The sequence below is a fragment of the Mustela nigripes genome, chromosome X, assembly GCF_022355385.1.
Source record: "Mustela nigripes isolate SB6536 chromosome X, MUSNIG.SB6536, whole genome shotgun sequence".
Classification (NCBI taxonomy): domain Eukaryota; kingdom Metazoa; phylum Chordata; class Mammalia; order Carnivora; family Mustelidae; genus Mustela; species Mustela nigripes.
Window position 1 is genome coordinate 83231053 of NC_081575.1, and position 27509 is coordinate 83258561.

At 42.9% G+C, this 27509-nt stretch overlaps 1 protein-coding gene across 5 annotated transcripts in view; it reads right to left on the reverse strand.

Moving 5' to 3' along the window:
• Positions 1–711: 711 nt before the first annotated feature.
• Positions 712–27509, reverse strand: part of JADE3 (jade family PHD finger 3) — a 135924-nt gene continuing 109126 nt past the window's right edge. For all 5 annotated transcript variants that reach the window (XM_059384774.1, XM_059384777.1, XM_059384776.1 and 2 more), the window contains 5 exons: positions 23219–23386; positions 19126–19242; positions 7437–7907; positions 5685–5802; positions 712–3806 (listed from right to left, as the gene is read on the reverse strand). In XM_059384774.1, the coding sequence (XP_059240757.1) occupies positions 2896–3806; positions 5685–5802; positions 7437–7907; positions 19126–19242; positions 23219–23386 (1785 nt within the window). In that variant the 3' untranslated portion in view covers positions 712–2895. The remainder of the gene's footprint in view (positions 3807–5684; positions 5803–7436; positions 7908–19125; positions 19243–23218; positions 23387–27509) is intronic.

Below are 27509 nucleotides of genomic sequence, written 5' to 3' on the forward strand. Positions count from 1 at the left end.
GATAAATAAATAAAATCTTTTTAAAAAAACTCCAAAGCTTTTGTTGGGTACAGTAGGGCATATTTATAATTTCAGCTCTCCAACATCTTAGCTAACAATGTAGAGTTAGCCATTAATGAGAGAGGGAGGAGGAGAGGGAGGGAGGGAGACCCAGCGAGGGAGGGTGGGGAAGGGGGAGGGAGGAAAGGGGAGAGAAACAACCTAAGCTATTAACTATCTTCGCTACTGATTTACCCAACGACCTTTGGTAAGTACATTTCTCAAACATAATGAAAATGTTTATAATGCCCTCAGAGTCCCTCCATGACACTACAAAATCCGTACTGCATTAATATACTCACATGACTCTAAACAGAATGAATAATGTAAAAGAGTGTATGTTTAAGTGATGCCTGATCTAAGCCCTTTGGACTTTGCGACTTGAGATAGGATCCATTTCCTCGGTGATTTTAAATGATCCTAAGGTTTTGTCTTACTAGCCTGATGAAATCACGATTTTGGGGTAGAGTCCAAGGCCCCAGAATTCTCTTTGGTCCCTGGTATTGACATGAATCATGAATCTGTGCTTCTAAACATTGAGTTCCTCCCCCTCTCGCTCTGTCCTTTCCCCCCACCACCTTGTTGCTTAAAATTTTTTAAATATGAAAGGAACATATGTAAGAATTTCTAAAACCCATATGTCAAATTAAGAAATTATCACACTGGCAGCAGTTAGCAGTTTGCATAATTTAATGAAAAAGTATTGGTAAAAAGGTGACATTTGAAAAAAGACCGAGTTTATCTTGGAAAACTGGACTATATAAGACAAAATGAAATAAAGATTAACAAAAGAAGGTTAAGAGGTAATACTTCAAACAACAGCAATATGTAGCAAATACATTTTGGGGCAGTTGAAATGTACACAGCTGAAGGCTCCTTCATTTACTTAGGAACATACTGTAAAAATATCACAACTATATTTCCCTGACTGCAATGATTTTAGTCAATCTTCTCCCCATGGCATTACATACGGAATTTGGCTGAAGCACTTTTTCAAATGTTTGCTTTTCCTCACACTCACTCAGAACCAAAAGGCATGAAAGGCCACAGGCTGTGGTACTGGCCTTGAACAGAAGGAGTTTCGAACACAGCTCCGTTATAATGTCATTCCCAGGAAGGCATCAAATTCATAGCCACCCCAGCAGAACTCAAAGAAAAAGCACAGGAACCCAGTGCATACATACGGGAGACTGTCTTCCTCATTTGGATAACTCACTGCTGTTTCCATCTGAACAGAACACAGGATGCCTATGACACATGCTACGGCGTGTTCACACGCGTACACAGGCATAAAGGAAACATTTGCAAGGTGTGGCCAAATGGGAGGCAAAAATGCAGAAGTTTTCCAAAAAGGAGGATCAGAGCAAAAGCCACGGAACCCACGAACAAGGCTGCAGGAACGAAAGCGGGGAGAGGAAAAGGGCTGCGTTTCCCATGTCGGTGGAGAGCGGAGGAGCCCCGGGCTGCCTGGCACCTACTGCAGCAGGGCTGTCTGTTTACCAGCAAGCAATGTGAAAATCTAAAAATGGCCTCTTTTGTCTGAAAACTCCCACTACGCTTTCCCAAACTAGAAGAAAGAGAATATTAATTTAAGGCTAAGAAGAAAAGAGAGCAGAGAACTATAGTCGGCTTCACATTTTAAAACCTGTAACATTTCCCCCTTCTTTAAATGGGAAGAGGACACGTTTTATCCCCCCCACATGTGATTATTCTCTTCCTCCCAGAAATTAATCAAGGCTGATCGTTTGGGAACAGGGTATAAGCAACTTCTGAAAAATGGCTCCAGCCTTTTTGTTTGGGAAACTGCCTCGGATTCAAAGTTGGTAGAAAGCTAAATTATATCCATGTGTTAAACACATGCTTTCAAATTCTGTTTGACAATAAAAATCTGTTTCAAAATTAAAGCAGGTAAGAATACTTAACCTCTGTGCATTTTACTATATTTTAATTATACCTCAATAAAAATTTTATAAACATTAAAGCAGGTATACAAAAACTGTCAGCCAAACTTATTTAAGTCAAACTGATTTGAAAACAGTAACACAAAAACCCTGACCTGGTACAAATCCCCCAGAATTGGTCTCACTTTGGGAAAGGCTCTGGGATCCTTCACAAATGCCTAAGCTGAGAGAATCAGAGCATTTTCCTTGGAAGTAGTACTTTTTTGTACCTTTGTAAACACTATCCACAAGTTAGCCTTTTATGCTTGTTAGACGGGTGAAGGAGTTACAAGTGCGTCCCCAACAAGCAGGTCTAGGAACAGGCACTGGACACTTAGAAGCATTAGGAGTATTGACTTGGTAAGTAAGATACTGTGAAAGGAGCTCAACCTTGTGCAGAGCAAAGGAAGAGGGTAGTGAGTCTGACAGTATCTGAGATGTTGGTCCCCGGTCTCTGCCCGAAGCGGGTTTCCAGATACCAGTGGAGTTAGAAACTACCTACAGACAGGAGCTCTGAGAGTCACATGCTGTAGGTTCGAAAGAGAAGTAGTTTTAGTGTCTGATAATGACGGTCTCTTGCAAATCCATAAAGGACGCAAGGACTCTTAATACGTATGTGCGTCAATGTGTTAATGTGACTGGAGAGCTGTCCCCAAGTATTTACTGAGCAAGTACTCTAGGCCCAGCTGTTCTCAACAGCCTCTGGCAGGAAAATTTCTGGATAATCTGTAATTCTTATAATGTGCTTGTGAAAATTAGACTTGAAACTGTTTCAAAAACTGCAACCCACTTCACCGTGGAGCGTTTTATTCTCACTACAATCCCTCCTAACATATGCGAGAGTCCTTTTGGCGTGGGGGTTCTCCCCAGTGTACGGGGTAAAGGCAAAGATTAAGCTATTCTTGGAGGGTGCTGATCACCTCTGCATTGAACTGTGGGAAAGGGGATGCATCTTGCTTTTGCCGTGGCAATCCCGTCGAGAGTCGTGGGAAGGATTTTCCCTGTCTGAGCTAACTCTCCTGACCCTGACTTTCTCTTTATTCCCATCACTTTCTGCCTCTGAATCGCTCAGCTCCAAATCTGGACAATACCCATCGTTTTCCTGATAGGGAGCTCTCCCTGCAGACCGCCTGACAAGCTGCTTGCCCCAGTGCTGCTCCTTGGGGTTAATATTCTTAGTTGGCTTTGCACAGCATTGGAGGTCCTCTGTGGTCCTCACCCACCTGTTGGTGGCCTCCTTAAAGGACCTGCTAAAGTGTTCCATGGTGGATTTTCTAAAGGGGCCCTGACTGGCCAAGTGGGAGCTGAGCATGGACTCCTGGTTACAGAACATCTCACTCGAGCTGTCTTTTTGGGTGACATCTCCAGACCAGCTGCCCTCCAGGCCGTTGGATTTGGCAAGCTTGGAGGTAGGCTGACTTTTCCCGTTCCCAATGGAAGACTGCCCATGCAGGGCAGCCTGAAGGACCAGAGGCTTTCCCAGCGACTGCCCGTGATAGAACTCTGGAGATGGAGCTCTCCAAGCAGGACTGGGATCCTTTGCTTCACTCCTCGGATGGCTGAGACTGGCCAGCAGACGGTTACTCTTGCTCTCTAGCGGATGTCTCGGGTACGATTTCGTTCTCATGTCTAGTGACTCCTGAGGTGCCTGCATGCTCCTTACGCTGTGAACAGGGGAGCTGCTGGCAGGAGACAGGGCTCCAGGATCAGGCTCTGTGGAGCTGTTTCGGCAGTCTTCTTGAGCTGATTTGGGCATTTTTAACTTTAAGGTAATTCTCGGTGGTGGGTAAAACAACGAGTTTTCTGGTGCATTTGTCAAAGGAAGTCCTGAGAGCGAAAAGAAAGATTCATTTTAACAACTGATTGAAAGAATGGTGCGCGTGCTCACTGTGGCCCAGAGGCCCCCGTAGCTGCCATTCCAGATGTCCGACGAGCCCTGGCTGCCCATGGATTCGCGCCACTGCACAGAAGCTGGAAAACTCAACGATGCCATTGTTCACAGTGTGACTCTTAGCCTCTTCCCCTCTGCTCTCCCAGTCCGTAAAGGGATCCCAAAGATGAGTGTGCCACCTCCTGTAGCCCCAGCTCTGCCCCCTCCGTTTCTGAAAAGAATGTCACTAGCCATGGTTTAGAACAGGGTCTGCCGATTTGTGTGTGTGTGTGTGTGTGTGTGTGTGTGTGCGTGCGCACATGTGTGAGTACCGCACAGAACTTAGGATGTGTCTTAGAAAGACATTTCAGACCCTGCTCCCAATCTTTCCTGCCCTTCCCAAAGCAAGTCAAATATAAACCCTCAAGGACATAGCAAACGCTTTGGCAGATGAAGAGTAGGTGAATATGTGTTTTATCCCAGCAATAGTAGAAATGGTGGTGGTTCTCGGTGTATTTTAGGTCTTGAACCTAAAGTAATTTCCTGACTGTGAATGGCCATCATGGAGGTGTGGGGCAGGTTCTGCAGCGGCAAGGCCAGCAGAAAAGAATCACAGCATTCCCGCCCACAGCCTGCTCTGGGCTTGGCCTGGGGAGTACTGGCCGTCAGTTACCTGGTTATGTCATCCTACGGTCATATTTAGAACAGATCTTCCTTTCTCTATTACTTTGAATGCTCTGAAATCAAGAAAAGCACCACGGAACAACCCCTCCTTACACAGGGACTTGACCTTTGCCCACGAGAGGACAACCAGTAGGTGCGCAGGTAAGATGTATTCCCTCAGGGTGCATGGTGAATATGGACAGCTCCCATCTCCACCTGGGTGGCGGGGGAGGGGGGGGCTACCGCCTGCTGGTAGCACAAGCAGTGATGCAACTGGTTCCCACTGATCAGAAGCCATGTGGCCTAGCAGCCAATCTCCTTGGCATGCAGGGCCCCCACCCCTGCTGTCCTTTCGTTTTTCTTGTCTTGTCTGTCCTGGTGACTTTGTGGCTGAGCAGTCCTGCTCCCTCCTGCTATACCATTCTGCTGTGTCCTTACAAATAGCTCAGAGCCTTTGAGGCCTACCTGACATCTCATTTCTGGGTGTCACTCTTACTCTATGGCTGGCCCTTAGCTGGAGCTAGATTCTGTGCATCCTGCATAGTGACTCCTGGTTGGCCAGGCTCTGCCACCAACCTCTGTATTAAATAAGGGTAGTACCAGGAGGTTACAAATGTCACCGAACATGACTGTCACTGTAGCCAAGCTCCCCATGCTTAGGGCACTGTCTCTCTCACCAAGTGGGCAGCATATCCTACAGGCAGGGACTCAGTCTTGCTGACCGCTCTACTCTCTAGCTCAGTTCTTACTTCACAGGGGGTAATCCACAAATAATCGTAAATTAGAGACAGAACCCAGATCTCCTAACTACTGGCTAAGGGTTTAACAGACTATCGTTAAGACGAGTAACCTTGGAATTAAACGTTTTCTGGAAACTAGGATTAGATCCTCTCCTAGTGATTTCTAAATGAATCTGATGGTTATAGAATACTTTCATGGCTTTGACCAGTGGCCCTTGATATCTCCTTCACACCTAGATTATCTGCTCCAGACCTGAAAGTCCCCCAACCCCACCCTGGGATCGCTTGCCTCATAGGTTAACAGTGAAATGGGCCATGTTGTCGACAAGAATTTTAAAACATTTTAAAGTAAAACAGTTGACATAAAATTTTAAATTGTTAAAATAGGATGTAACCAGAGTCTATATTAGGACATCTTTACTATAAGGTTACCTGCAGCAATTTCCTGGTTAATAAGCTGGACTTGCAAACCGAAGATCTGTTCCTGTATTTTGTTCTGTGAAAGTTTCAGCTTCTCTCGCCTGCTTATCATGTAGCACAGATTTCGGACCTGAAAGCCCAACCCAGAGCAGACAGAAATTTTTGTCATGTTACGTAAAACTGACAATTAATAAATTGTTTAGCTAAAATGAAGACAACTAAAATCAAGCAGGGTACGGATGAGGGTGGGTGAGGAGAGAAGACAGAACACAGAAGTCTACAGGAATTCACAGAGCACATCAGTCAGGGGATCGCGGGCCCCATATCAATCAGCGGCACAAGGGAGACCTTCCAGAGTGGCCTTCTGAAACCTACTCTCCCTGTGGTGTGATGGGCTCAGTGTTTACTGGCACAGCCAAGCTGGGAAGACCGGGTGAGGATTTAACATTTCAGTCTTCCCTTTGGATCCATGAATAAAACAATGGCGATGCTGGATCCAGAATTTTCTAACGAGTGCTGGACCAGCACAGCAGGATAAAGGTCTGCTGGAAAGACTGAAGGTGGCTTTTTTGCTCACACCTCCAGCTTAGCCAAATCTCCACAGTCACAACGGTGCAATCCTCACACCCCCATACTCCCCACCCCACTTAGACAAATCACCCTACCTTCCTTCCTGTGCCCCAGTTTATTCATCTGTAAATAGGGCTAACAATAGTACTTTCTTCACAAGCATCATGTTAGGGTTAAATGAGTTAATATTTATGAAATGCTTAGAACAGTGTTGCCACACAGTAAGTGCTATAGATGTGTGAGTTAAATTTCCCAAAGTGAGCCAGATCTAGTGCCTTCCAAATTCTGGTAGCAGTGAGAAAAACAAGACATCTCTATAATTATACTTGATTATAAAATTCTCTAGGGTAAACACAGGGCCAAACTTATCTTTTTTTTTAAAAAAAATATTTTATTTATTTATTTGACAGACAGAGATCACAAGTAGACAGAGAGGCAGGCAGAGAGAGAGGGAAAAGCAGGCTCTCTGCTGAGCAGAGAGCCTGACATGGGGCTCGATCCCAGGACCCTGAGATCATGACCTGAGCTGAAGGCAGAGGCTTAACCCACTGAGCCACCCAGGTGCCCCCCAAACTTATCTTTGAATAAATGAGTTAAGCCAAATTATCTGGTGTGGAGTATCAACCAGAGGAGATTTTGACCCCCCAAGAGGCATTTGGCCATCTGGAACCATTTTTGGTTGTCACAGCTGGGTATGTTGCGGGCGGGAATCTGCTACTGGGAGGAGGCCAGGGATGCTGCTGTGGACCTTACAGCATCCCCCACGACAAAGGACGGTCTCCCATAACGAGAACCATCCAGCCAGAATGTCAGCAATGCCAAGCCTGAGAAACTGATCTAGTTCTTTCCTCCACAAAATTCATTCTTTCGGCAGCCCATAGTCTCATGTGTCAGTAAAATATAGCTGAGCCAATTTAAGCTCGACAGTGAATAAAAACTAAACCAAATGAGAATTTATTTCAGATATAAGGTTCATATGTAAGTGAGGGCTTTCCAATTCTCCCGAAATTGCCTGTCAAAAATTGAAACAGAGTCTTGTGTTTGGGGCCACAGTGCAATCAGAAGATAAGTACGGACACAGAAGCCCACACTGTAAATAAGCTGACCTTTAGAAAACAAGAGACAAACTGGAAGCAGGGCCTCTATTTCTACACAGACCGAAACCTAAACAGTAACCACAGCTGATCACCTTACCCTCTCTAGGTCTTGCCGTAGATGCATAAACATTCTCATGCGGGTATGAATACTCTCCTCTTTTGGCTGCACCAGACCATTTTCTTCATCCTGCTTCGGAGGAAATAATGGCTTATTGAAATTACTTTTCCGCTTCAGTTTCCAGTAGTTGTAGATGAAGTCCACGGCTAGTGTGGGCAGCCCCAGCTCTGAGGCCACATCTTCCACGCTGACCAGGGAATAGAACTCCTCCTCCAGCTCCCGAAGCTTCTGTGCTCGCAGGCTGGTTTTCTCGCTTTTGGACTGGCTCTGCTCTGCAGACCTGTGTAGGGGGTACTCGGTGTCCCCGAGTTTCTGCCTATTTTGGCTGTGCTTGAGGCAATATGACTTGAACTTCACTTCATCCCCCTCATCTAGGATGGTCTTCATCTCTAGGCTGTGCTCAAAGGCACAGGTGACATGGAAGGCAGTGATGCAGCTTTTCACAGAGCACTGTGGGAAGAAAAGATGTGTTAAGGCAGCAGGGCTGGGTGCAGGGGGAGGGCAACACAATAACCCTGGGCTTCAAATGAGATCTCAAAGGAAGCAAAGCAAAGGCAGGGAGAAAACTGGTCCTAAATTGACTATGACAGTTGCTTTACAAGTAACTGAGGAAATCTGCTTGCATAGAAAACCGAGCAGTTTTGCCTCGGCAAAAAAAAAAAAAAAAAAAAAAAAAATTCTAACTGTCCTTTAAGATTTCAATCAAGCACTAAGTTTTTCTGAAAGGTCTTCCTTGACCCCTTTCTGAAGAGTCGTGCTGTACCTTCTCTGTGCCCCCCACATCCCCTTATTATGTGTTTCTCTAATGGTACTTTTCGCACTGTACCTACAGTAGAGTAAAGGTAAAAAATCCCTGACTAGAGCTCTTAAAGACAGAAGCTGTGACATTCATCTTTGCATTGCCATCAACTTTTGAACAGGCAGGTGCTCAAGAAATGTTTCTTAAAAAAAGAAAAGAAAAGCTTCTAAATAAACAATAGAAAAAACAAAAGTCAGTACTATTGCCAGAGCATCTGCTGGTTCTAAAAAGGCCAGAGGATCTCCAATATCGACATAGTCTAACATCTTGAAATTGTTCTTATGGAGGGGTGCTGTCCAACATGGTGGCCAATGAGCCACAAGTAGCTATTCAAACTTATATTAAAATTATATACAATTAAAAATTCAATTCGTCAGTCACATGAGCCACATTTCAACCATACTGGACAGCACAGGTTTCCACCACTACAGAAAGTTCTATGGGAAATTAGGCCTACAGACAATCTGAGATTAAGTTTATAACATTCTGCTGTTCATCGACATAATACCTCTGTTAAGCAGCATGCACTGAGGATTCATTTGCAGGGTGGCAGAGGAGGAAGAAGCTGGCCTGGGACATACCCCTGATTTCCAGTTTGTCTTAATTACCATGTGTTCTGATTACAATGCTACAGCTTTCCTTCCAAAGACTTTTAAATGCACAGGTGCATGTATATGCTTACACAGAGGAAGGAGGGAAAGCAGCGGAGAATTTGTTTCTAAAAACAGTGGGAATTTCCATGGTGAAAGCCAAATCTCAACTCTTTTGGAAGCCTGCATCTGGGTGGCAGACTGTTCAATTGCCTATATGCTGGGTTTTTGATGACTAAAAATAGGAAATAACCTTGGATACGAGTAAAGACTAAAAAAAATGCAAACCCCGACAGGTCTCCTTATAATAGATGGAGAAATTCAACACCTAAGATAACACTGGCAACCATCAAAGCTTTAGGGGACAGATTCCATTTTGGCTAATTTTACAGGACAGAGAATTCCAGAGATGAAATATAATTCTAAGATTATCTTATCCAGCCTCACATTTATTATTGCTTGTCCTTCCTTCTAGAGTACCTGAAGTTCTACCTCTGCTGCCCACCCCCCTCAATTCCTTCCACTTTTCAAGCAAGTGATAATCTAGCTACTTAAACTACATTCCTGAGACAGCCCACCCCAGCTTTGGACAGCTCTACTGGAGAAGTCTGTTACCTTACACTGAAATCGGTATCCTTAAAATGTCCATGTATTTGCAAAACCTCATGAAAATGAGGATAATGAAAGCCAAAAATGCACTTTTATTTGGACCCCTTTTGTTATCACTTGGCTAAGAAACTAGCCAGTCATTTAGAGAACACATAGCAAAAGGCGTTCTTTAGCAAAAGATTAAAAGTGTTGGGCATAATGCTCTTTTGCTATTTAGTAACTGATAAAAATATGAGAGGAGAAAGCAAAAGGACTGTTTCCTATTCAAGGGGAATAGGAAAACTACTACTGATAGGAAGCTAGGGGTGCCTGGGTGGCTCAGGTGTTAAGCATCTGCCTTCAGCTCAGATCATGATCTCAGGGTCCTGGGATTAAGCCCCATATCAGGCTCCCTCACTCAGTGTTGAGTCTGCTTTTCCCTCTCCCTCTGCCTCCTCCCTCCACCATGCTCTGTCTCTCTCTCAGATAAATAAAATCTTTAAAAAATGGAAGCCAAAACCAAACCACCTCAGGTCAAATTTATAGACATATGTAGAGACTTAACTATAAGTTACTAAAAATAAAAGTTGTGTACTTGGATGAAAAATGGAACGGCCTTAGGAAACTCTGCCATAAAATCCATTCAATTGCAAAAAAAGGTCATTCTATGATATTTATAGCTGAAGGTCTATATATTTTGATGGTAAAGGAGAAATGCCATGCAAGTTTTGGTGCCAATCAAATACCTCTTTACTTTTCTCCAAAAACATATACTTGGAACATTCTAGTAAACAAAATGCCTTTATATACATCTCATTTATTTCTACTGTAACCACTTAAGGTGACAGAGGAGGTATGATGATAACCATTAAAATAAGAGGTTTATTGGGGGCCTGGGTGGCTCAGTAGGTTAAGCCTCTTGCCTTCAGCTCAGGTCATGATCTCAGGGTTCTGGGATCGAGCCCTGCATCAGACTCTCTGCTCAGCGGGGAGCCTGCTTCCCCCAACCTTCTCTGTCTGCCTCTCTGCCTACTTGTGATCTCTGTCTGTCAAATGAATAAATAAAATCTTTAAAAACAATAAGAGGTTTATTGAGATATAGTTTATGTGCCATACAAGTCACCAATTTTAAGTATACATTTCAACAGTTTTAGTATGTTTACAGAGTTTTGCAACCATCACCAGTACATAATTCCAGTACATTTCATCACCCCAAAAGAGAAATCTCCTGCCTACCTATAGTCACTTGCTGTTTCCAATCCTGGTGTCAAGCAACCACTAATTTAACTTCTGTGTTTCTGTAGATGTGTCTATTCTGGACATCTCATATAGGAGAAATCATACAACATGTGGCATATTTGTCTGGTTTTTTTTTTTTTCACTCATCATGTTCTCAAGGTCCAACCATGTTGTAGCATATGTCAGAATTTCATTCTTCTAAAAATGTGCCAAATAACGTTCCACTGTATGGTTATACCACATTTGTTTATCCATTCATCACTTGATGGACATTTGAGTTGTTTCCACTTTTTGGCTATTATGAAATAATGCTGCCGTGAGCATTGTGTACAAGTTTTTGTGTGGACATATGTTTTCATTTCTCTTGGGTAAGGGGCATTAAGGGATTAACCTTGCCCAAAGAAAGGTTGGCCCTGTGCCCCCAAGCTCCTAAGAGGTAACCTTTAAGCCTCTGGAATGTCCTGACTGATAAGACGGTCTTTGTTTATCTGGGGTCCTTGGCCATGTCAGATAGTCTATGCTAAACAACGTGATTTATGGTGGAGGCTTTGGGTCACGTGGGATCAGCCTGATCTCTGGAGGAACTGGAAACTATAGTTAGCCATGAGGGTGGTCAGCTGTGTCTAAGCCACCAACTCCTGATAAAATTTCTGAACGCTAAGACCCTAGCTGAGCTTCCCTGTTTGGCAATACTCTGTGTATTATCACACATCATTGGTGGGAGAAATAAACAGTGTCCACAAGACTCTGCTTGGGGAGGACAACTGGAAGCTCCATGCCTGGTCCCTCCTAGACCCTGCCCTATGTGCCTCTTCCCTTTGCTATTTTTAATCTGCATCCTTTGACTGTAATAAACCGTAACCACGAGTACAATGACTTTTCTGAGTTCGGTGAGTCCTTCTACTGAATTATTGAACCCGAGCGTGGTCCTGGACACCTCGCAAACTGCAGGTGTATACTTTGAAGTGCAGTTGCTGGGCCATATGGTGATTCTACATCTAACCAGTTGAGGAATTGTCTACCTGGTTTCTACAGTGCCTGCATGTTTTACATTTCCACCAGCAAAGAACAAGGGTTCTGATTCCTCCACATTCTCGCCAATAATTGTTATTGCCAGCCTTTTTGATTATTATCACCCTAGTGAGTATGGTTTATTTATTTATTTATTTTAAAAGGGAGGGGGGAGAATAATATTCTATATATTCTTCAGAAATTAGAGAAAAGAAAGGAATTAAGAGATATTTTGTCACCCCCCTCCCAAATAGTGTGTCCTCCTAAAAAGGGAATGGCACATGCCTGGAACAGCAAGGGCCTGGTGCACATGTCCTCAGCAGTTCCTGTCCCACTGCAGGAGAGTGTCCATTTGGTTGTCTTTAATCCCAAATAATATGTAAAGAGACAACTGGGTGGTATCATAGCAATTTTCTCAAAACTCTGTCACTGACACAATGTCACAAATGGTTCAAGCAGCCTACAAAACCTACTCCAGCCATTGTATACTTAAAACTCCAGCACCCACAGTGGCCACCAGCCTTTCTGACCTCTCATCCCTAAGGGTCTGCAAGGTTGGAGGGCAGATGTCACTTCAGTGTTATTTAACTTTTCCCAGGTTTATATCCAGCCTCCCTTAATAGACTACAAACTCCTGAAGACAGGGACCAGAAATGCCTTAGAACCAGAACAATCTGTACTGACAAAATTTGGAATATATGAAAAAATATTAAGCACAGTCACTGGTAGGCATACTTACATTTTGCCACTTGTTGAAGATTTGCATTTGTTTTTAAAGAAGTTCAATTTCCTCATCATCAAACTCCTATTAGCCTAACAGTAAACTCATAGCAGCCCACTGATTTACCCTGACTTCAATCCACTTGCATGTGACTTCAAATATGCCCACATCCCTCTACTTTCAAAAGGGACACTTCTCTACTTCCAAATATTTGATGATTCTACTCAGTTTGGCTGGATAAATGCTACAGTTTCCCATCAGCAAAGTCCAACAGACTCCAAGGAATAATAATATGAATAATTTAAAATAAGTACAACTACTATTACCGCTAACATTTACTGAGTATTTACTCAGTGTTAGGCACTGTGCCAAGCCCTTTACCACATTAATTTTTTAAAAAGATTTTATTATTTATTTGACAGACAGAGATCACTAGCAGGCAGACAGAGGAGGAAGCAGGCTCCCCGCTGAGCAGAGAGCCCAATGTGGGGCTTGATCCCAGGACCCCGAGATCATGACCAGTGCTGACGGCAGAGGCCCAACCCACTGAGCCACCCAGGTGCCCCCAAAGCTCATATTGTTTTTTTTTTTTAAAGATTTTATTTATTTATTTATTTGACAGGTAGAGATCACAAGTAGGCAGAGAGGCAGGCAGAGAGAGAGAGAGAGAGGGAAGCAGGCTCCCTACTGAGCAGAGAGCCTGATGTGGGGCTCGATCCCAGGACCCCAAGACCATGACCTGAGCCGAAGGCAGCGGCTTAACGCACTGAGCCACCCAGGCGCCCCCAAAGCTCATATTCTTAACCAGTGTTCTTTCTTCTCAAGGAAAATCTAAAGACTCTGGACCTAGGTTGAGGGCAGCCTGAACATAAGACATATAAGGACCCTAAAGGAATTCTGGAAAGCTGACAGTTAGAGGGACTGTGGCCAAAGTCTAGGCAAAATCCAGAGATGTCTGGGGCATCTCATTTGAACCCTGTCTTTATGATCTAGTTCAGGATTATTGGAAGACTTCATGCTCAGGAGAAATGTTCTAGCTCCCAGGTATGGAAGATGTAGACACTGGCTGTGTTTAGACCCCAAACCCACCAGCAGTGGATTCTATCTTTCCCCAGCAAATGTTCCCAAATCAAAAGAAGACAGATACAAGTATTCCCACTGCTGGGAAACAGGAAGAATAAACACAATTCACAAATAGTTAAGAGATCCATAAAGACTTAATAAAACAAAATACCCCGAATAGGTTACTAGCCACAAAGACTTAAAATAACCCCCCAAGAACAATGACGCTAATAAAACTTGACCCCTACTGAATTACTATATTTGTTTACTATGTTTTTGATTCATATAGAGGGAACAAGATGTTAAATTACTAATGAGTTTGGAATTAACTTTCCTTTGTGGTAGTTTAAAAGGAAGAAAAAGGTTTGGGTCTGTTTTCCCACAGGAAAACTAGGTATCAACCATGGAAAACAAATGCCACTCTATTAGTATAAGTAGAAGATAGGTTAGAAAAGAATCACACGGGCGCCTGGGTGGCTCAGTGGGTTAAGCCGCTGCCTTCAGCTCAGGTCATGATCTCAGGGTCCTGGGATCGAGTCCCGCATCGGGCTCTCTGCTCAGCAGGGAGCCTGCTTCCCTCTCTCTCTCTCAGCCTGCCTCTCTGTCTACTTGTGATCTCTCTCTGTCAAATAAATAAATAAAATCTTTAAAAAAAAAAAAAGAAAAAAGAAAAGAATCACACACTTCAGAAGGTCACCTGACGTTCATTCCCCCTTCACCCGAGGGGGAGGGTCTTCAATACACGCTGGCACTCGCACTGCACCTCCTCAAACCACGAAATGGTCTCACGCCTCAGACCTCTGGGCCTCCCTCTCAGCTGATGGTCCTGCTTCCTACCTCACCGAGGAACCGAAAACAATTGAAAGAGCGCCTCTGCGGGTCTGCACCAGCACTCTGCACCTGCACTCTGCCTTCGGGGCTCCTGTCCTGGCCACCGCTCACCGTGTGCTTCACCCACCCTCTCCCAACTCCTGAAAACCTCACTCCAGCAGTGTTTCCTTTCCATCGGGTCACTCCCTTTCATGCATACTGCGACGTCCCACATGCTAACAAGTGTACATGCATTTGGTATTTCCACCATCTTGAAGACAAGACCTCTTTACCTCACTTTTCTGAACTGTTTTACTCCCTTCTTCATCCTGACCACTGGCCATGCAGCTTTTGCCACACTAGTGCACCTAAATGGTTCCTCCCAATGACCAATAATCACACTGCTCAATTCAGGGCTCAGTCTCTCCTCCTCATCTTCAGCAGCATCTTTACACCACTGATCTTTTCCTTCTCCATGTTTTTTTTTTTTTTTTTAGTACTAAGCTGCTACATTCGGCAGAGAGGCAGGCAGAGAGAGAGGAGGAAGCAGGCTCCCTGCTGAGCAGAGAGCCCGATGCGGGACTCGATCCCAGGACCCTGAGATCATGACCTGAGCCGAAGGCAGCGGCTTAACCCACTGAGCCACCCAGGCGCCCTTCAGCAGCATCTTTACACCACTGATCTTTTCCTTCTCCTTGAAATGCCTCTTCTCTTGAGTTCTAAGCTGCTACATACTCTCAGTTTTCCTCCTGGCTTCCTCACGGTCTCCTCTTGCTGCTTCTTCCTATTCTGCTGGACTTTGTCATGCTGCAGTGCTTCCAGGCCTACTGCTTGGTACTGTTCTATCTACACTCACTCACTCGGTGATCTTACCCAGTCCAGGCTAAAGCCATCTCTAGGCCAGTGGCTCCCAAATGTGTGTCTGCAGTCCGGGGCTTCTCCCAGACTCCAAACTCACACAGATAGCTGCCAGCTTGACATTTCCACTAGGATGTCAAATAGACATCTCAAACTTAAATGTCTAAAACAGAACTCATCAGCTCTTCCCCCAAATCTGTTGTTCTGCAAATTTCTCTATTTAGTTTATGGCACCTTCATCCTTCCCACTATTTGGGCCCCAAACCTGGAGGCATCTCCAACGCCTATCTTTCTCTCACACCTCATATCTGAGTCAGTTAATCCTGTTGGCTCTACCTTCAAGATTCATCCAGAATTTCATCACTTTTCACTATCTTCAGAGCTACTACTCCAGTCAAAGCCACCACCCTCTCTCAAGGATTACTAGAATAGCTTCTTAGCTGCTTTTCCTATTTCTAACCACCCCCAACCTATTCTAAATACAGCAGCCAAGGCTTATTTTTGATTTTAACCATTTACCATGGAAATTAAAAAACCAATAAAACAGGGGCACCTGGGTGGCTCAGTTGGTTAAACAGCTACCTTGGCTAGGGTCATGGTCCCAGGTTCCCGGGATAAGGCCCCATGTTGGGCTCTCTGCTCAGCAGAGAGCCTGATTCTCCCTCTCCCTCTGCCTGCCACTCTGCTTACTTGTGCTCTCTCATTGTGTGTCAAATAAATAAATAAAATCTTTAAAAAAGCAAACCAAAAAACCTATGTAACAGCACAGAGAATACTAATCGTGACCCCCACATAGCCATCAGCCAGCTTCAATAGTAATTAATGTATGACCAATCTTGTTTCATCTTTAACCCCTATAGTAGCTTGCCCCCAGATGATTTTGAAGCGATTAGACATCATATCATTCTATAGACTGATTCTCTTACAAACACAAGTCAAATCATGTCACTTGCCTGCTCAAAGCCCATCAGTGGCTCCCCCTTAAACTGAGAGTAAAAACAAAAGCTCTCATAAGGACGCTGGAAGCCCTGCATCAGGGACTGGCAGACTATGGCCTGCAGAGCAAATGCAGCAGCTGTCTTTGTGTGGCCCAAGAGCTCAGAATGGGAACTAAGGCTCTTTTTACATTTTTAAATGATGTAAAAAATAAAAATACTTCATGACACGTGAACTAACATGAAATCGGCATTTTAGAGTCTGTAACGTTTAACTGGAATACAGCCATGTCCATTTGCTTAAGTACTGCCTGTGGCTGTCTCTGTGTTCAAGGCAGAGGTGAGTGGTTGTATCACAGAATGTATGACCTGCAAAGCCTAAAATATTTATTTGCTGGCCGTTTACAGAAAAAAACTCGCCAACCCTTGCCTTAACCAGTCAAGTTCCCATATGATCTCTCTTGATAGTCTCTTCTCACACACTCCATTCTAGCCTCACTCACTGGCCTCCTTCTGTCACTCAAACAGGCCAGACACACTCCTATCTCTGATCATTGGCTGATCCCTCTACCGGGAATATTTTTTACCCAAAATATCTGCATTGTTTTCTCTTACTTTCAAGTCCTTCCTCAAATATCTCCTCTACCATGAGTCCTACTCTGACCACTCTATTTAAACCTGTAAAGCATGCCGCCTGACCCACACTCCCCATCTACTGACTGTACTCCATGTTTTTCCTTCCTATAGCACTTCCTATTTTCTCATGTACCATTTAGTATCTATTCCTTATTCTCTATTTCTCCCAACTCAAACCCAAGTTACGTTTGAAAGAGCAGAAGGCTCTTTGTTGGCTTCCTGATAAATCCCAAGTGTCTAGAACAGTGCCTGGTACACAACCAGGCACTCAAATATTTGTTGAATATATGTAATTCTTTATAATAAAACATTTAAGAGTCTTAATTTGGTAAGATCTTTAAAAATGCAGACTCTATACTCTAAGTAATAAAAGTTAGAACTATTGCCCCGCAGATGAAAAACCTACTCCAGAATGCTTCCTCCAACCATCTGTCCGTCCATCCATCAATCTACTATTTACTGTCTGTCCGCCATGTCAGGGGTGTGGGGGATCTAAGGATGAAACAATCTGAGCTTACAGTCTACTAAGGAAGATAAATCTCAGATAAATAACTCAGACAGTGTGGCAGAATGTGGTAACGTGGGGCTGTAATGCAAACTCAAGTCTGCTAAGGTCAAGGCTAGTGTTTTCTTTCACCACAGTCATGCTGCCATTTATTAACTAGTCTAAAAAAATCATCCTTTAAAACAGAAAAGATAGGGAGAAAAATGAAGGTACTACAATAATGAAAGTAAGTAAATCAAAGGATGTAAGTTCAATGTGCTGTTATAAATGGCTAATAATGGGGCACCTGGCTGACTCAGCCGGTGGAACATAAGACCCTTGATCTTGGGGCCATGAGTTTGAGCCCTACACTGGGTACAGAGATAACTTAAAACAATTTTTTAAATGGCTAATAATTATAAAAACATGGAAAATATTTCATTTTATTAGTGGGGAGAATAAATATTATAAACAAATCTATGATACAATTAAATATGGATGTATTTATTTAATAAATGCTAATTGAGCACTGAAAATGGGCAGGCATTCCCCTTTGTGGTAGGGGAAATCCAAGGAAAAATGACACAACCTTGGTCCCCAAGAGGCTCACATATGAGGAGCAACCAGGATAGAACTTAGGGAAACCTATACAGGCAATGTGTTAAGGTAGTAGATCCTGTGGGATTAGTGTTCCCTTAAATTGTTTTCCTTTGTAACTGCTGTGCTTAAATAATATCAGTAGGAAAAAAAAAATAAAAAAAAAAAAAAAGGCAGGACAAAGTATCTAATTCTGTCAGATGTAAAAAATGAATTTAAAAAATTAAAAGTGTCTGGGCGCCTGGGTGGCTCAATGGGTTAAGCCGCTGCTTTCGGCTCAGGTCATGATCTCAGGGTCCTGGGATCGAGTCCTGCATCGGGCTCTCTGCTCAGCAGGGAGTCTACTTCCTTCTCTCTCTCTCTCTCTGCCTGCCTCTCTGCCTACTTGTGATCTCTCTCTGTCAAATACATAAATAAAATCTTAAAAAAAAAAATTAAAAGTGTCTTTGCGGTCCAGATTGTATTCTTTAAGTACCATTTCTCAGCGAAAGAACCATGTTTACTTGGAGGAGTGGTTGATCCCAGGTCTGTAGCAAGAAATCTACAAGATGAGCCAGATAGCAAGAAACCTCAGGAAACATCCAGAGATGTCCCTAAGTGATGACATCACATGGCTCCTTTTCTGTGAAGAACCTTAGCAGGCAAACCTAACTCTAACCAACCTGTATCTCCTCCTATGCAGGAGGCCTGGAGAGTAGAAGGGTCAACCCTTCTGCCTTTGCCAGAGGTAACTGGCCTTTCCCAGTCTCATCCACCATCCCCCAACTGCTGCCGTTGGGTACGGGAGCTACTACTTCCACTTCATGCAGCTGAATTCCTGTACCCAAGATGTCTCAGAAAACTTTACTTGCACTACCATATACAACAAGTGTGTCTGTGAGAATGACTTTCAACCTATCTACCAGGATTTATACATTTAGCTACATCTTTCCCTACCAAAATGAGCTGTACTTAGTCCAGCAACAGAGTCTTTGCTTAAATCATCCTGAAACGTGAGTCCATCCATAGTTAGTGGGTGAGCTGCACAGGAACGTGGGCCTGGTTGTTTTAGTTATGGCTTGTTTCTACCCAGGATGGTATCATCTAGCTTCGGAACTCACCTAATTCATCAGCAAAGGACAGAGATTAACTACCACTGTGGACGAAAGGCCTATGCCGAAGCATCCAGAGGCAATGTCTAAAAAAATGGCTTCAGGAATGGTCTGTACAATGGCAGAGACCTAGGAATGAGTGGGAAGCCTCCTGAGTAAACTTCCGGTTAAGAGGCAACTAGCACTGGGAGTTTGAGTCTGGCCAATTCAGTGGGAGCCCACTCCACCACTTCTCTTGGTGACTTACCTGAATACAAGCCCCTGTCTTCAACTTGCACAGGTTGCAGACTAAGGCCCATCGACTGGGTGGGATGTGGGAGACCTTTGTGATTGGTTCCATCCTCTCAGGACAAGCAATGCTGACCTACAAATGAAACACCACCATAAGGCAGAGTCACCAAGACATTCCAGAAGTACCATTTGCAAACCACAAATGATATTACATGAAGCTCAGAACATCAAAACAATGAGGTAAGCCACATCTCTGAAGGTTACTATGGAACCAAGAATAAATAAAACCTGTCTCTAGCCACCGCTCAGGCTTTTGATCATTTCCAGTAATATAAATGATTCATATACAGAATGAGAGGGCTGGGGTGGAGACGGAGAATGGATACATTAATGAATCTAAGATATCTACACTTTACTTGGGAACCAAAGAAAGCCACCAAGGAAAGGAATTAACCTTCACAAAATCTATCATCTATTATATGTCAGAGATGGTGCAACATGCCTTGTTTTGTCCTTTAATCGACTAAGGATAGAAAACAGGCAGTGACAATCCTTTCAGTTTACAAAGAAGCGTGACATTGTTGGAAAGTAGCAGCAATCTGGACAATGAAGAGGTTGGAGCACATAAGTAGGAAGGATGAGGATGATAACATTTTCAAACCACAGCCTTTTAAATCATGTAACTGTTATCAGTTTGCTCTACTCTTTCAGCCAAAGTAGCTTCAAAGTGAAATCAGACTTTGGGAGAGAACTGAAAGGAAAGGCAGGCTTTAAAAGAAGATGGAAAACATTTGTTTTTTTTCCATAGGAAAATAAGGGGTTAGGCAACTTCTGGTAAAAAGTGTCCCCCCACTTACAAATGTGTACAGGAGTTTCTAAGAGAGCCACAACTTTAATAGAGAAAGACTGCTGAATAAAGCTAGTTAAACTAGTACAAGTTCTACCCACATCAAGAAACCAACAGTAGAAAGATCACAGCAATCTTGAGCAACCCCAAAGGTACTGAAAACCCTAAGACAAAGTCAATAGATAAGAAAACTTCTTTTATTTCTAAGGACTCTTCAGGAGTCATGTTCTAAACTCATTATGCTGAGAGAGACTGCTCTATTAGCTGGGGCATTTGCTGCAGGAAATTACTCTCAGGCCAGAAACCCAAGAGTTCACGTCAGTCTATAAGCTGGACAGTCTTGTACAAAAAAGAAACCATTGCTCAAATTATTTTTAAAAACACTTCTCTATCCATAAGAATACAATAGTATTTATTGTGGACAGTTTAACTCTGTGTGCTTGAGCTTGACTCTTAGTAGTTAACTCCTCTGGAAGTGCCATTAACAAGAATAAAGCCAGGGAAGTTTTAAAAGGGGGATGAATTACCAATACGGTATCATCAGCTCTCCCATGAACTGAATTCTGAAGTCTCTCTTGCCCTGTAGTTAAACTGCCTAACAAATTTGCTGGCTTAGATAGAGGTTGGGGAAAGAGGATGTGAGTGGGATGTTCAAGCCGGTTTAAAGAAAAAAGACAGCCATAAGAAGTAAGGACAAGTAATGTTTGGAAGCCCTCTTTAATCAACTGAGTGTGCGCAGAGCCCCTTATAAGATAACAGCAACTGAAGGACCAGATTAAATAATGAGCGATGGAATTTTGAATAAAGAGGCTCTTAGACAAACACTGAGTCCAAGCTCTGAAAAGAGCTTCAAAAATCAAAGGGCATATGGTTTTGCTTATTTGTGGAGTATAATGAACAATACGGAGGATGTGGGGAGATGGATAGAAGTGAATTGGGGAAAACTGGAGGGGGAGACGAACCATGAGACACGGTGGAATCTGAGAAACAATCTGAGGATTTTGAAGGGGTGGGAGGTGGGAGGCTGGGGGAGCCGGGTGGTGGGTATTAAGGAGGGTACATATTGCATGGAGCACTGGGTGTACTGCATAAACAATGAATACTGGAACACTGAAAAGAAATTAAAAAAATATAAAAAATTAAAAAAAAAATCAAAGGGCAACCTCTTCGACCTCTGCCGCAGCAACATCTTCCTTGGAACAATGCAAAAGGCAAGGGAAGCAAGGGAAAAAATGAACTATTGGGACTTCATCAAGATCAAAAGCTTTTGCACAGCAAAGGAAACAGTTAACAAAATCAAAAGACAACTGACAGAATGGGAGAAGATATTTGCAAACGACATATCAGATAAAGGACTAGTGTCCAGAATCTATAAAGAACTTAGCAAACTCAACACCCAAAGAACAAATAATCCAATCAAGAAATGGGCAGAGGACATGAACAGACATTTCTGCAAAGAAGACATCCAGATGGCCAACAGACACATGAAAAAGTGCTCCATATCACTCGGCATCAGGGAAATACAAATCAAAACCACAATGCGATATCACCTCACACCAGTCAGAATGGCTAAAATCAACAAGTCAGGAAATGACAGATGCTGGCGAGGATGCGGAGAAAGGGGAACCCTCCTACACTGTTGGTGGGAATGCAAGCTGGTGCAGCCACTCTGGAAAACAGCATGGAGGTTCCTCAAAATGTTGAAAATAGAACTGCCCTATGACCCAGCAATTGCACTATTGGGTATTTACCCTAAAGATACAAACGTAGTGATCCAAAGGGGCACGTGCACCCGAATGTTTATAGCAGCAATGTCCACAATAGCCAAACTATGGAAAGAACCTAGATGTCCATCAACAGATGAATGGATCAAGAAGATGTGGTATATATACACAATGGAATACTATGCAGCCATCAAAAGAAATGAAATCTTGCCATTTGCGACAACATGGATGGAACTAGAGCGTATCATGCTTAGCGAAATAAGTCAAGCAGAGAAAGACAACTATCATATGATCTCCCTGATATGAGGAAGTGGTGATGCAACATGGGGGCTTAAGTGGGTACGAGAAGAATCAATGAAACAAGATGGGATTGGGAGGGAGACAAACCATAAGTGACTCTTAATCTCACAAAACAAACTGAGGGTTGCTGTGGGGAGGGGGTTTGGGAGTAGGGGGTGGGATTATGGACATTGGGGAGGGTATGTGCTTGGGTGAGTGCTGTGAAGTGTGTAAACCTGGTGATTCACAGACCTGTACCCCTGGGGATAAAAATATATGTTTATAAAAAATAAAAAATTAATAAAAAAAATTTTTTTCCATTAGAGTAAAAAAAAAAAAAAAATCAAAGGGCGACCATTGCAGTGGGTGAAAGAGCTATTGCTAGCCTAATTTGGAATAGCCTGAAACTGGAAACAACTGAAATGCCCATCAAAGGAGAATGGATAAATAAATCATGGTATATCCATACAACAGCATACTACTCAAAAACAGAAACGAGTGAGTGTTGATACACACTACAACATGGAGTGCTAGGCAGACAGAAAACAGTGCATACTGTATGACTTCATTTATATGAAATTAAAAAACAGACTAACTAATCTACAGTGATAGCAACTGCAATGGTAAATAGGGACCCAGATAGGGACTGAAAAGTGGGTATGAGGGAACCTTTTGGGTTGTTCTGTGTCTACTTTTGGGGTGTTCCAAGTCTTGGTCTGGGTTGTGGTTACAGATAGGTGTAAAAATTCATGAAACCAGACACTCTATATTTGGTATTTTAAGGTAAGTTTCGCCTTGGGCACCTAGGTGGCTCAGGAAGTTAAGCATCTGCCTTTAGCTCAGGTCATGATCCCAGGCTTCTGGAATCAAGTCCTGCATCGAGCTCCTGGCACAGTGCGGAGCCTGTTTCTCCCTCTGCCTCTGCTCCTCCCTCTCTCAAATGAATAAATAAAATCTTAAAAAAAAGAAGGTTAAGTTTCACCTTGAAAAAAATCTGCTCACATCCTGGTCTTTCGTGCCTCTCTTCTCATACGAATTTATCCAGTAGCATTGGTCTTCGCACCTATATGTTAATTGGCACGGGCTTACCTGCTCACTTGCATCTGAGAAGAATGTGAGGGAGCTCAAGTGAAAGCACTATCACCTTAGAAACATGGGCAGGCACGAAGCATCTCCATGGAGCCCCAGCAGGTCTGAATGCTGGGGAGAAACGGGCCCCCTTGGAGCAAATGGGCTCACAGGCCTGGATGAGTTCTTACCTCTGGAATCCACAGGGCACAGCTGACATGAGCCCATTTAGTCCCTGTCCTGGTAGTTTTCATGGCCCCACCTTTCTTTGGACATAACAGACATTGCGGATGAATGCCCAGGACGCAGGAACGACACAGCCAGCTGCCTTCTGGGACCTTGAGGATGCCGTAGCAGGCCTGGAGGCATGAGGAGGAGGGGGAAGCATGGTTAGCATCTTCTCACCAAGACTGATGTCTGCTCTGGTACACAGTGACAGAGTACGCTCTGCTTTTAGGAGAAAGAGGCAAATAAGGCCCAACAAACTCCCATCTAGGATTTTATAATTTTAAAACACTCAAAAAATAAAAAAGGTGGCATCTGTTCTAAGATCAGCATGTCTGTTTATGAAAACTGACTTTTTAAGGACAAAAGAATCAGACTAGAAGGAAATATATACAAAGGCTGGCCCAACTGTTAACTGAGTTTGGGGATTACATTCTTTCTTTTTTGCCTCTGTTTTCTAAAGTTTCTTCAATGATTATATATTATATTTTGTCAGTCATATACTTACTGAATAACTTTACAAGTCATGCACTGTTGTAATCAAGAAAAAAGTGTTAAGAAGGAAACAGAAGGAAACTTCTGAGCAGCAAATGAGCTAACGTTTAAAGAGCCTAACAGAGCCTGGTGCATAAAAAGCATTCAGCAAATCACAGCAATTACTTGCTTGGGCTGAAGAAAAAGGGACTTGTAAATGAATCCTGAATTAAATAGAATATTAGACTAATCACAATACTCCATAATGAGTTCTGGAAGCTGCTTCAGATCCTTTATGGAATGAAGTTGGACAACTAAATGAATTACTGGGGGAAGGGAGATTAGTTTGGGAAACATTCTAGACTTCCTTTTCACTACCTCCAATCTCGCCCAACTTTCTCCTCCTTACTGTTCTACTCTCATCATTATGGACTAAACCTGGGGACTACCTGGCTCCCCATGTCGCCTAGTATACTTTCCACCACTGACTAATTCATCAAGGCAGCTTCAAAATCTGTGCCTACGCCAGGAGGTTCAGCCACAGCTTGGATTCATGTTCCAACAGTTACTATCATGTTACCCCTGAACTGGCGCCTTTTCCAAACTACCCAAATCACCACCAGGCTTCCCAGCTTCCAGATCCAAAATTCCTGTACTCACATTATCTACTTCCTTTTGTCTACCACCCCTGAGGCATGCTAGCCCTCCCAAAAGAGTGGCCCTTGGGCTCTGACCTTCCTCTCCATCCCCACCACACCTGCTCTATCCATCCAAGTCCTTATCGTGTTATGCCTGGATTGATTTATTCCTAAATTCTCTTCTGCCCCTTTCACACCTTCAATCCTCCTTTTATTTGGCTGCCATGTTCTTCTTACTAAAACAAAGATTTTATTCTATTGCACAGCAACAAACCCTCCAGAAACTCCTTCTGTTCTCACCCTCACCCTTGTCTAAACCATAGGCTGGCAAACTACTGCTTGAGGCCTGTTTTGGAAGGCTAACAAGCTAAGAATGGCTTTCATATTTTTAGAGTGATGTTTAAAAAAAAGAGTATGTAACAGAGACTGTACGTGGCTCTCAGAGTCTAAAATATTTACTATCTGGCCCTTCAAAGAAAAAGTCTGCTGGCTTCTGATCTAAAGCCTGATGCTTCTCACCGCACTTCTCAGCTCACAGAGCCATATGTGTCCACTCCACTTCTTGACCCCTGCCCTCTACTCAGCACGGCTTCCCCCTCACCAGGTACGTGGTTGGCAACATGTACTCTTCTCGACTTTAGCGGTTACGTTTCATCTCCTCAGTGAGACTGTAAGGTCACTGGGGGCAGGTCATTTACCATCAGTTTATCCGGAATACTTTCTATGCTGAGATCAAATAGGCGGTTTGGTAGAACAGATTAATTTAGGTCAAGAACTGAAGCTAAACTCCAACCAGGCTGCTCTTACAACAGTAGGGCATCATTCTGTAAGGTTCCTAACCTCCAAAGTTTTCTTTCTCTGAGGTCCAGAAAGTTTGCTAGGAAATGAAAGCAAGCTTCCTCCTAAAACAGAACTTCTTTCAGACCAGAAGAAAAAAAAAGTGGCTCTAGGAATACCCTTTATCTCCTGGCCCTTCCATGGGGCAGAAAATAATCTACTGAGCCCTTGTGTGGACTTATTCATGGTCATAGGCTCATAGAAGCTAGTAATTCATAGCAGTGGTTCTCAATTTCTTCTCGACCACAACATGATGAAGGCTGTGGACTCTTGAGAAAATTCCACAAATGCACAGACATATGTTTTATATACAATTCCAGGGGGTTAATAAACTCAGTGCCAAACATATATGACAGATACAAAAAACTATGAGTATGTACCTTCAGACAAATTAATTTAGGCCTCTTTGAGTGTTCAATACCTGGGCTAAGAATCAAAAATGTAACCTACAAAGGGATTTGGAAGGCTCCCAATTTTCGCATTTTTAATGTTAAAATCTTAAGTCTAACGATGTAAACCTCTCTTCTAAAGTACTGAAACAAATGTGTTATAGTCACAGAGGAACAAACATTTGACATAATGTGGTGGCAGTAAGGAAGAAAAGTTATGTTTAATAAATACAGATGTCAGTATGTTCCTGATTCTGTTAAGAAGTAAACCAAATCCTCAAAATCATTTTTAAGTCACTTTTCAGTCAACAGAGGGAGCTCTAACCTAAGTATGGCGTTAGAAGTCAAGTGAATGTACTCACTTTGGAAGAATCTCTTTTATTTTTTTTTTTATTTTTTTTTAAAAGATTTTATTTATTTATTTGACAGGCAGAGATCACAAGTAGGTAGAGAGAGGCAGACAGAGAGAGAGGAGGAAGCAGGCTCCCCGCAGAGCAGAGAGCCCGATGTGGGGCTCGATCCCAGGACCCTGGGATCATGACCTGAGCTGAAGGCAGAGGCTTTAACCCACTGAGCCACCCAGGCGCCCCAGAATCTCTTTTATATGAAACTTTGTGGTACCAACATTCAGCCATAATACATACCAGCTTACATTCTGCAAGGCCTGGTCAGGTGTTATTGTCATCACTTTCTACGTGAGGAAAGCACGTCATTTATAGTTATTACTGGATATGTTTTCAAAACAAATACTCTTTGAGGAGAATTATTAAGCTACATTTCATTTTTTTAGTCAAGGAATCTGAAAAATAATTCCTTAATATTTGGTCCCAACTGTTAAGAACAGCTGCTGAAAATATATACAGACGACCTTTGTACTATTTTCCCTTCAAGGCTACAATTATTTATCTGAAAACCCTAGGTGAGAAACATAAGGAAATTCAGAATTGCTCAGATCTTAGGAAAGTAGTGAATACATACGTGGTATATTACCTAAAACTCAATGGGACCAAGGACAGTACCATATTATCAAATACATTACATTTCTCTAGCAAACTACATAAGCATTTATACAAAATGGCATTAAGACTATAAAGAGCCTCGTATTGGGTGAGTTCTAGTATTGCCCATAATCAGTTTTGGTGCCAGACTTAAACAAAATCTTGCAGTTTTCAGAGCTTCTGAAATTTTTGGAATTGTAGAGGAAGGACTGTGGACCCATATTATCAAATATTTAAGTTCATACTAACACAAAATTTCCTGTCTTGCTAAAGATGTGACATAAACGCCAATAACTGATAGAGTGAAGAGAAAAATTTGAAGTTCATTCTTTTTTAAAGGAAACAAGAAAAACGAAGAAGATCTAATTGGTTACGGAATAATTTTGAGTACCTTTTAATACAGAGGTTTAGGTTAGGTGGCCCAGGTAATTTGAATAAAGTTGTAAGCCCTGTTTTTTTTTTTTTCAATTTCCTGTGTTACCTAATCATTTTATTTATTAAAAAAATTTTATTTTAAGTAAACTCTAGGTCCAACACGGGGCTCAAATTCATGACCCCAAGATCAAGAGTCACGTGCACCACTGACTGAGCCAGCCCGGTGCTCCACTGCGTTACCTAATCATTTTAGTCATTTTGTGGGCAGAATGATCTTTCTAAGATACAACTCACAGCCTTCAGGGTTGACAGGACAAAGCCAAAGTTCCTTAGTCTGTCAGTGAAGGCCCGTCACCTGTGGCTCCTGTGTCCCTCTCTACCCTCACTGTCCACCCTCCTCTACTCTACCCCACTCCCTTCTGCAGCTCTGAAGAGCTCCAGAGTTCCCTCTGATACACTGTGCCCACTCTCACTACCTGTCTGAATTGTTCTCTTCTCTGCCTGAACATACTTGCTGCTCTTTGTGGCATTTAGATTCAGCTTGGA